At 36.2% G+C, this 10,071-nt stretch overlaps 1 protein-coding gene across 1 annotated transcript; it reads left to right on the top strand.

Moving 5' to 3' along the window:
• The first annotated feature begins 545 nt into the window (after positions 1-545).
• On the top strand, positions 546-1,081 carry LOC120077902 (protein GLUTAMINE DUMPER 2-like). Its single transcript, XM_039032006.2, has one exon. It carries the CDS (start codon positions 611-613, stop codon positions 965-967), a length of 357 nt encoding a protein of 118 aa, XP_038887934.1. The 5' UTR covers positions 546-610; the 3' UTR covers positions 968-1,081.
• Positions 1,082-10,071: the final 8,990 nt, after the last annotated feature.

Here is a 10,071-nt window from a genome sequence, read left to right as displayed (position 1 = left end):
TTTTAATTCGACAACTAATCGATTGCACAAAGATAGGTATAGCCTCGCTAGCACCAAATATTTTTTTCCCTTAAATTCACTACTTAACTCCAAACTTATCCAACCTTTGAAATGAATGTGAAAGTATATTCATTTATAAGTAATACTTGAGCGCACTCATCTTTGTGCATCTCCATCCACCGCTCATTAAAAAAATATTAAAATATTCTAAAAAGTAAAATTTATCAAATGACAAGTAATGATTGAATAATTTGATGGGATGTATAAAGATAGATGCTATCCAAGATGTACTTAAATATTTTTTTTACTCCACTTTCGAGAAGAACTCTCATTAAATGAGATTATGCCAATTTGAGAATTAAAAAATGCCGAAAACTGTTTTTTCCTAATGAAACCACAATAAAGAAAAGTACCCAAAGACATCAACAAGAACATAAAAAGAATCTTCCCTTCCACCCAATAAGGGCATTTTGGTAATCTCACAAAACCTTGAAAGTCAGAAAACACTTCACAAAACTTCACCTATAAATCACACATTCCATTTGGCGAATTTTTTCACACCCTTAACACAAAACCCCTAAAAACAAATATAATATAATAATACAAAAAGATGAGGCGACTAGCCGCCGCAACTGCACCACCACCGACTGCCGCCGTGAAGCTCCACCTTTGGAAGTCGCCAATTCCTTACCTCTTCGGCGGCCTTTCTCTCGCCCTGCTTCTCATCGCCGCAGCTCTCATCATCCTCGCATGCTCCTTTCGAAAACGATTTACCGGCGGCGAGAAGGACCCACAAGCCGCCGCGTCTGCCGCCGTGGATCTTGTAATGGAGCCGAAGGTTTTGGTCATCATGGCCGGGGACAACATGCCTACGTTCTTGGCTTTGCCTGCAACCGCCGCTGCCGCCCTACCTCCTTGCAGGTGCTCGGCAAATCAACAAGATGGCAATCAAAATCACTCCCCTTGAATCTCCGTTAATTACATGCGTAATGAATTATGATTTTTTTTCTCCTTTTGAAATTTGTTATCAATTTTGTCCCGAATATGTAAATCAATGAAATGAGCGTGAATTTGATGTTTTTTTTCTTTTCTTCCCTTTCCTTTTCTTTTGACGAATATAGTCGGAAAATATAAAATTTTGAACTCTTTTCCGAAGTATAAATATCTCAATTGCTGTTCGGAAAAAAAATGAAAAATTGCTAAGAAACTATTTAGTACCTATTTCTTCATTTTCATTGTTACTTACATTTTTTTTAAAAAAATGCTAAATTTTGAAAATAAAAAAATTACACCGTTTAGTAACCATTTAATATTTTTGTTTTTGTTTTTGAAAATTAAAGATATGACTATTTCTACCTCTAAATTTTTTACTTTGTTATCTAAAAAACAAAAACAAAAAACGAAATAGTTACCAAATAGAATCGTAGTTTTTAAAAACTTATTTTTATCGAAGTAAATCATAGTAAGAAATGAAGAGAAAATAAATTTAATTTTCAAAAATAAAAAATAAAAAATGAAATGTTATCTCGAAATTAACTGTTATGGTAGGATGTTCTTATGTTTTACATTTCAGCTTCTTTGTTTAGTGGTTTGATTACTTTCAAGTTAAAAGGTGTTATGTTTGTTTATGAATATCCTGATGGTTTTAAATGCCCATTTTTTCCGTTTCATTAAAATCTCTATACCAAATAAATAGAAGGCTCTAGCTTCTAACAATGAGTTAGCATTGGATTAATTGATATATATGAATTAAATTATCATTTTTAGTTATTTTTTGATCGCTTAATAATTACGAGAAATTGGCAACATCTACCTTTGCCCAAACTATATTTGGTAATTCATAATGAGTGCAAGCAAAGAAAATTTAATGATATCTTTCTTAACATTTTTGGAAAAAGTTTGATAAGTGTTTGTACACCAATACACGGTTTCTCTTGAATTTGAATTATTTTCCTCTATGCATATTAGGGCTTTGAAAAATTTAACTTTAAACAATAGATTCACATATCAAGATTAATTCAAACTTATAAATTCTAAAATAAGCTTGATCTCACTTTTTTTTTTTTTTTTTTTTTTAAAAAAACTATGAAAAAACCATTCCATGCATGTTAATGAAAATATTATTAACTTATATAAAAAGAAGTAACATTATTTTAAATGACAAAATTATTGAAAATATTTACAACTAATAGCAAAATATCACAGTCTATTTGCGTTAGACTATGATAGATCATGATAGACTACTACTATCTGTGTCTATCTGTGATAGTTACATATAGTAGTCTATCGCGATTTATCGCAGATAGACTGTAATATTTTTCTATATTTGAAAATGATATAAAAAAAAAAAAAAACTTCTAAATTTCTTGTTAATCTCTTACCATTACAACAACTCAAATATATTTTATCACAAAGTCCAAATCAAGGATGCTTAGTGGGTTGGTAGATGTGAATTTTTTTTAACCAATTTATCTTTACTACTTTCAAGTTTAATTTGATGGTTAACATAATAATTAGAGTTTAGAAAAGGAAAGGAGAAGTTGCTTGAAAATGAAATTATTAGAATAAAAAAAATATATTGGTAGTGGATGCGGCGGCTTGGAAATGCAAAAGAGTTGAATATTAATGATGATAGAATAGAAATTAAATGGGTATTGGGAAGAGGGTCATCCCTCTTGGTTTATGCCACTAAAGGAATTTGGATGGTACACATTTGTGTTTCTTTTGTTTTTGTGATCTATCAATCTTCTATTTTATGTATGTCTTTTCTTTTTTCAACTCAATTTTTACTTTAATTGAATTTCATGTTAATTTTGGTCATGTTCTTTGGAATATTCCTTGTGGTTTTCAACCTTAACACCATCAAGGGATGACTCTAAAGTCAATGTTACATTTCTACTTGTAATGGTGTGTACATCTTTTATTATACATATCTATCCAGAATATTCTTTAAGATTAAGATGTAAAGATGAATGTTAGAACAATTTAATAATTAACGTGTACTATTTTTCTTGAGATTAGATGTTTAAATATTCGTAGTCTACTAATTGAATTAAAAGTTAATACAGGTAAAACTTGAACTAATGAAAACGACACTTAATCATCTCTATTGAGTATATTTAGGGATTAAAATATCAGTGTCGAGATGGAAATGTTGACATTGGCCTATTTTATGAAAATATCATTATATATTCTTAAGACAGTCATTTTAGACATTTAATTAGAAACCTCATCAACTTGTAAAGTTCATTGTCTTGATTAGGACATATTTTACACTTGAAATAAGGGTGTTTTTTTTTCTTCAAGATAATATATTGTTAAAAAGAAAGAAGGACCTTATAGCCTGAGATTAAAGCACAAACAAAAGATAATAAATGAAGGTAAAACAAAAAACACAAGTCCCGCAACCTAACGAAAAATGTCCCAAGGTAAAGAGTTCCATGGGTCCTCACAATAGAATCATCAATCCACTTGAAACAACAAATAAAAATCTCAAACCGAACAGAACAGACACTAATAACCTGGGACGGATGCATAGTTGCACCATGGAATCTCAAATTACACTTACGCCAAATATGGTAAATAGCTACACACTAAGCAACTCTCCAAACCTTACATCTCAACCCTTCTCAAAGCTAAATTGACAAATCCAAGTAAGCTCTGTATCCCAGTGCGAGATCCTATGAGAACACTGACCCCACAACACCATGTCATCTTGTATAACCTTACTAAAAAAACAAAAGAAAAAAAAGATCCCTAGACTCAACACCATTACATAGAACACAATCACTATGGATATTTGAACACCATTGTCAACACGATCCCGAGTTTGTAAAGGATTACGAATAATCATTCAAGAAACAAAGGAGTGCCTGAGAACAATTACCTCCAAACCAAATAAGCTTTACCTGTGAAACCACAAGATGCCTGGGACATAATAACTCTCAACCAATCTGTAATTTAATATCCATTGATACCGAGAGATCTGCACTAGACATCATCTCTGCCACCGAGAACAACCTGTTGCAAAATAGCCCAAAACAGTGCACTATCGCCTCTGACCGGCGAACCACGCGCAGACCCACGCGTCTCTCTCTCGCTGACAACCTACCGAACGGAAAAAACACTGAAACTGACCAGACCAGACTGCATGCTCGAACCCGGACAACCTGCGAAGTCGACAGACACCAACCCATGCGGTCGAACTGGAACCCGCGCTTTCTCAGATCGCTGACGTCAAAACCGGATGATAAACAGAATGGCGCCTCCCTTCTCTCCGACTCCGTGGACCGACGGCTTCCCGTTTCCTCAAAGCCCAGACGGTTGCTCCTCCCTGTCTACCGGCTGCTGCGTTTTTTCCTTCAGTTCAGACGACTTTCTCCTCACTTTACCAAGGGTCACGATTTCAGCCCTATTTTTGGAGAAGATAGGAATAATTACAAAAATGCCACTTGTTTATAATTACCAAAATGCCATTGGGTCTTTAATTTTTCCAAAAACCCCATAAAACTCACTTAAATACCTTGTTATTTTCTACAAATCTCTCTCATAACAAGAATATTTAAGTGCCAAGCTGATTCTCCACTCTTCCTATCATCTAGATTTAATATTCAGCCCATCTAATAGGTATTTAAACCTATTGGCTGGAAGAACCTTGGTTAACATATCTGACAAATTCTCAACTATATGAACCTTGACCAGTTCAACATCTTTCTGGGCCACAACTTCTTTGATAAAATGAAATTTGACATCGATATGCTTAGACCGTTTGTAATGAGATGGATTCTTCAAGATGAATAGCACTCTGGCTATCACGACGGACGATAGGAATGAACTCTTGCGACAACAGCTCACCAACTATCCTTTTCAACCACACTGTCTCTTTCACAGCTTCACCCACTGAAATATACACTGTGAAATATACTCTGACTTAGTAGTAGACAAAGCAATAACTGACTGTAAAACAACCTTCCAACTGACCATATTACCAAAAAAAATGAAAAATGTGACCTGATAGAGACCTTCTTTTGTCAAGGTCTGCAGCATAATCTGCATTTGTGAAGCCTTCCAAGAGTGTTGATTTATCATAATCCCTGCTAAAACACAATGATACACTGGCACTACCTTTCAAATATCGAAGCACTCATTTAACTGCATTCCAATGCTCCTTCCCAGGATTTGACATAAATTTACTTATCATACTCATAACATATCCGAAGTCAGGCCTAGTACAAATCATTAAATATATAATACTTCCAGCAGCATTACAATAGGGAATATTAGCCATCTCTAACCTTTCTTGTTCAGTAGTAGGACACTAAGACGAAGAAAACCTTTGAGATGCTAAGGGTGTCGAAACTGCCTTACAACAAGACATATTATACTTCTCAAACAGTTTATGCATATAACTCTCCTACGAAATGGTTAACAAACCTTTCTTCCTATCTCTTTTCACATCCATGCCTAGGATCCTTTTCAGTTCACCTAAATCTTTCATCTTAAATTCACTACTCAATCGTTTCTTGAGATCACAGATTTCAGAATAATCCTTAGACACCAGAACCATATCATCTACATACAGAAGTAGATAAGTATATGTACCTTTTTGAGATAGTTTCCAGTACACGCAGGCATCATATGAGCTCCTGTAAAACCCCTGCTTCAGAATAAAGGCGTCAAACCTGATATACCACTGTCTCGGTGATTGCTTCAGTCCATAGATGGACTTGTGAAGATGACAAACCATGTCTTCCTTTCCTTTCACCTCATAGCCTTTAGGTTGAGCCATGTAGATCACTTCCTCCAAATCACCATGAAGGAAAGCTGTGGTGACATCCATCTGTTCAACAAACATATCAAAGTGAAAAGCTGTAACGCAAATTCTAGTCTATATATATTACAAGAAAGGTTCAAGTCCATGCGATACTACTTCTAGATATTCATTAATAATGAATGTTCTTGTAGTATGTTGTGCGTTGTCACAAGTTTCCTTGCGTTGGAACCAAGTGTAATTCCACCGCAAGTTTCTCGGTGTGATCCGAGGTTGAACACAGGGACTGTTTGAGGTTATTGCGTTATGTTTTTTATACATGTGACCAAGGATTTTTTCAATTTATAAAAGAGTTATGTACAAGTATTTAAACATGCGATAAAGTAAAGTAAAGCGGTAAAGATGCGATAATAAAATAAATTGCGATAAAGTAAATCTAAGTTAAGATAATACAAGATACAGGTTTCATGATACAAGCTACTGAGGTTGAGGCTGACTGTGAAGAATCTATAAAGATCGTGTTATGTGGTGGCAAGTCTTATGTGTGAAGCAAAAACAAAAAAAATAATTAATACAAACAGTGGAAGTTCGTTAATTGCATTAAAGATACAAGTACGGTTCCGCTTTTTCCTTGGCGTACACCTATCAGCAATCGACCGCGTTCCCACATCTCTGTGGTGAAATAGGGACGAATGTAATGAATACAAGGTTGCTTCCATCTCTGGAAGTACTACTCGCCTTAGTTAACGCATTCTTCTAACCTTCTCTCGACATATCAGAATGGCATCTTCACTTCTGCTCTCACAGGTGAAGATGCCGTCTAGCATGCCTTAGCTAAATGCATTTATCTCTTTATCACAGATTAAGTTACTCGTTTAATTCATATTAATTACCAAGGGATTAAGAGAACTTCATGGAGAAAACGATTAATGGAGGAACGAAAATAGACAGAGAAGTGGAAATGGAAATGATCGAGACATTCAATAAAACTATTTAGCATCCGATACATGATTTGTGAATGAAGAGATTAAGAGAATGAAATACAATTGATGAAATAGAGTTAGAAACAAATACAAATAAGCGCCAACGTCATGGCGCCAATCTGGATGGAGATTTTCTTGCCGGCGTGGATGGATTGTGCGGAAGGATGAGCTTCCCTCTCAGGCTTGCTCAACCGGTAGCAGGGATCTAAACACAGAGCTTCACGGCGGGGATTTGGCAGAATTGCACTGAGACTCACCTCTCCGCCTTGTCTCTTCTCTTCTCAGATTTCTTTCGATCAGTACTCAGCTCAGCCTCTCTCTCAATAACCTAGCATCAATTAGCCCTTATATCAAGTATCTTCTCTGAATTCTATGGGGGTATTTATAGGTGAAAAGCTTTGACTCTTGGCTTGTGGACCCCACTTATTGTTATGAAAATTCCGAAGATGGAGGAATAAATATTCCTTCTGTTATGCAATCAGACCATCAAATCTGCACAACGGTTAGTTGTACACATGTCACAATCCTCCGCGTTTGTGTTGCTCAGCTGCATCTTTCGATCGGGTGCTCGCATGAGGTGTTATTTTTATTACCGCATGCGGTTGAAATTCAGCTCGGGATCGACTATCGCATTGCGCCATCATTGCGTTAATCGTCTTTTCATTGTTGATTGACGGGCGCAATGTGACAGAGATGCGTTGTTCAGTTTCTCGCTGAGCCTTGATTGCAAGCGGTGACTTGGTTTCCTACAAAACAGAGTAGAAATATCCTCTTCTACCATCTTGATGATGTTAGTGGCTGTAATTGCGATAATTTATAATTATTGTATTTCTTATTTAATTTTCATACAATCAACGCATATTTTCTCTCTTTTGGCCGCAATATCTGAATAAGGCAACATAAATAACTTGTATTTCTACAAGTTATCAACAACAATAGATAAAATTAATCGAATGGACGAATGCCTTACCACTGGGGAGAAAATCTCATGAAAGTCAACTTCCTTCTTTTGAGTGTAGCCCTTGGCTACCAGTCTAGCCTTATACCTAGGCTTATTGTCACCTCCTGTACCTGGCTTGATTTTATAAATCCACTTTGACTGAATGAGTTTCTGATTAGAAGGTCTTAGAACCAATGACCATGCCTGATTTTTCTGTAATGAGAAAAACTCTACTTCTATAGTATCATTCCATTGTACCTTCGAATCAGATACAATAACCTCCTCAAAAGTAAGAGGCTCTGCTTCAATATTGTTAGCTGCACAAGTAAGAGCATAAGCAACTAAATCAGCATAACCATACCTCGTAGGAGCTTGCTTCAGCCGCTGAGGCCTGTCACGTGTAAGTTGATAGTTTTGTAGGTAACCACTACTTGAGCTTTCTTCACCGAAAGCTCCCCCATCAATCAAAGTCATCTGCAGTTAAGGCTGTCTACCATCAGAACTGGATGACTGATCACTGGAATCACCTGAACTAACTGATGGTCGTGCTTTAGAATCAATTCTAACTTCTGCCTCAACCTGATCAATTGTCTGCTGTTTCTGCTGCTCTTTGACACGAAATGACATATCTGTTTCATTAAAGGTCACATCTCTGCTGATAATACATTTATTTCCGCCCTCTTCCAAGCACCAAAGTTCTGTAACACCTTGAGGATAGCCAATAAACATACATTTCAGTGCCCTCTTATTCAGCTTCCCTTCCTTAACATGAGCATAAGCTGAACATCCAAACACTTTGAGTTGGTCCAAGCTTGGAGCTTTTTCTGTCCATATCTCCTGAGGAGTCTTTAGGCCTAAGGCAAAAGACGGACCTCTATTAATAAGATAACAGGCTGTTTGGGCAGCTTCCCCCCAAAACTTTAAGGGTAATGAAGCATTTGTCAAGAGACATCTTGTACACTCCATAATTGTTCTATTGAACCTCTCAACTAAACCATTCTGCTGTGGAGTGTACGTAACAGTGAAATGCCTCGTAATTCCCTCAGATTTGCAAAATTTATCAAATTTGTGATTCACAAATTCTAAACCATTGTCTGTCCTCAGATTCTTTACCTTTTTGCCTATCTAGTTCTCAACCTGCTTTTTCCATTCAAAAAATTTTCCAAAAGCTTCATCCTTTTGTTTCAGTGGATACATCCACACCTTCCTTGAAAAGTCATCAATGATCGACATAAAGTATCAAAAACCTCCCATAGAAGGTACCTTTATAGGACCCCACAAATCTGAATGAACATAATCCAAAATTCTTTTGTAGAATGCTTCCCTTTCCCAAACTTCACTCTGGTAGACTTTTCCATTATGCAATGTTCACAAAATGAGAGTTCGATATCTTTAACTCCTCCAAGCAAACCTTGTTGTGAAAGAGCTTGAAGACCTCTTTCACTCACATGAGCTAGTCTGTTATGCCATAACATAGACTTATCTGTTTCTTTCCCAGATGCAATAGTAGCACTACCTGAAACTGCAACACCCTCCAACACATAAAGACCATTCCTCAAGGTCCCCTTCAGCTTAACCAAAGAACTCCATTCTCAGATTTATAAGAATAGCTCGTTATATCTAATTCGCCTAGAGAAATTAGATTTTATTTGAGTTCTGGAACACACCTTACATTTGTAAAAATTCTGATCATACCATCATATGTTGCAATTCGAACTGACCCAATTCCTTTTATATCACAAGTACCATTATCCCCAAGCAAAACCGATCCCCCATCATTTTTCTGAAAATCAATCAAGGAATCCCGATTAGAAGTCATGTGGAACGTGCATCCTGAATCCATGATCTAAGCATTCTGAATGACCCTACTGGACACTATTAAGAACTCTGCTGAATCATACCCATCAGTAATATTTGCTGCACTAGAATCCCCTGCATGCTTGCTGCTTAATGTTTCTTTGCTCTTATTCAAAGGGCATTTTTTTTCTAAAGTGTCCTTCTTTATGACATAGGAAACACTTTTTGGTTTTTCCCTTTGATTTTGACTTGGATCTCGACTCTTTTCCTTTTCCGTTCTTTTTCTCACTTCTGCCTCTGGCCATGAGTAACTCTCCATCCTTGCGTTCCTTTTTAATCTCGAGGTTTCTCGTTCTCAAGGCATCCAACATTATATCCATGGACAATGAATCCCGTCCATATTTAATAGCTGCCTTAACTTCTCGATACGATTCAGGCAAAGAATTCAGAAGAATGACTGCTTGATTTTCATTTGACATTTTCTCACCGATGTTATTGAGATCAACTATAATCTTCTGGAATTCATCTAGTTTCTCTTCTAAGCCTTTATTAGAGTCCATCTTATATCCAAAGAATTTCTC

This window comes from Benincasa hispida, chromosome 1, assembly GCF_027475165.1.
Source record: "Benincasa hispida cultivar pf3 chromosome 1, pf3_genome.v1.1, whole genome shotgun sequence".
In the NCBI taxonomy this organism is placed as follows: domain Eukaryota; kingdom Viridiplantae; phylum Streptophyta; class Magnoliopsida; order Cucurbitales; family Cucurbitaceae; genus Benincasa; species Benincasa hispida.
The sequence above is the reverse complement of the archived record's forward strand: the minus strand, read 5'-3'. Positions and strand labels throughout refer to the sequence as shown.

What these genes read in the sequence shown, in the direction of transcription:
- LOC120077902 (XM_039032006.2), top strand. Translation starts at nt 611, where the DNA reads ATGAGGCGACTAGCCGCCGCAACTGCACCACCACCGACTGCCGCCGTG.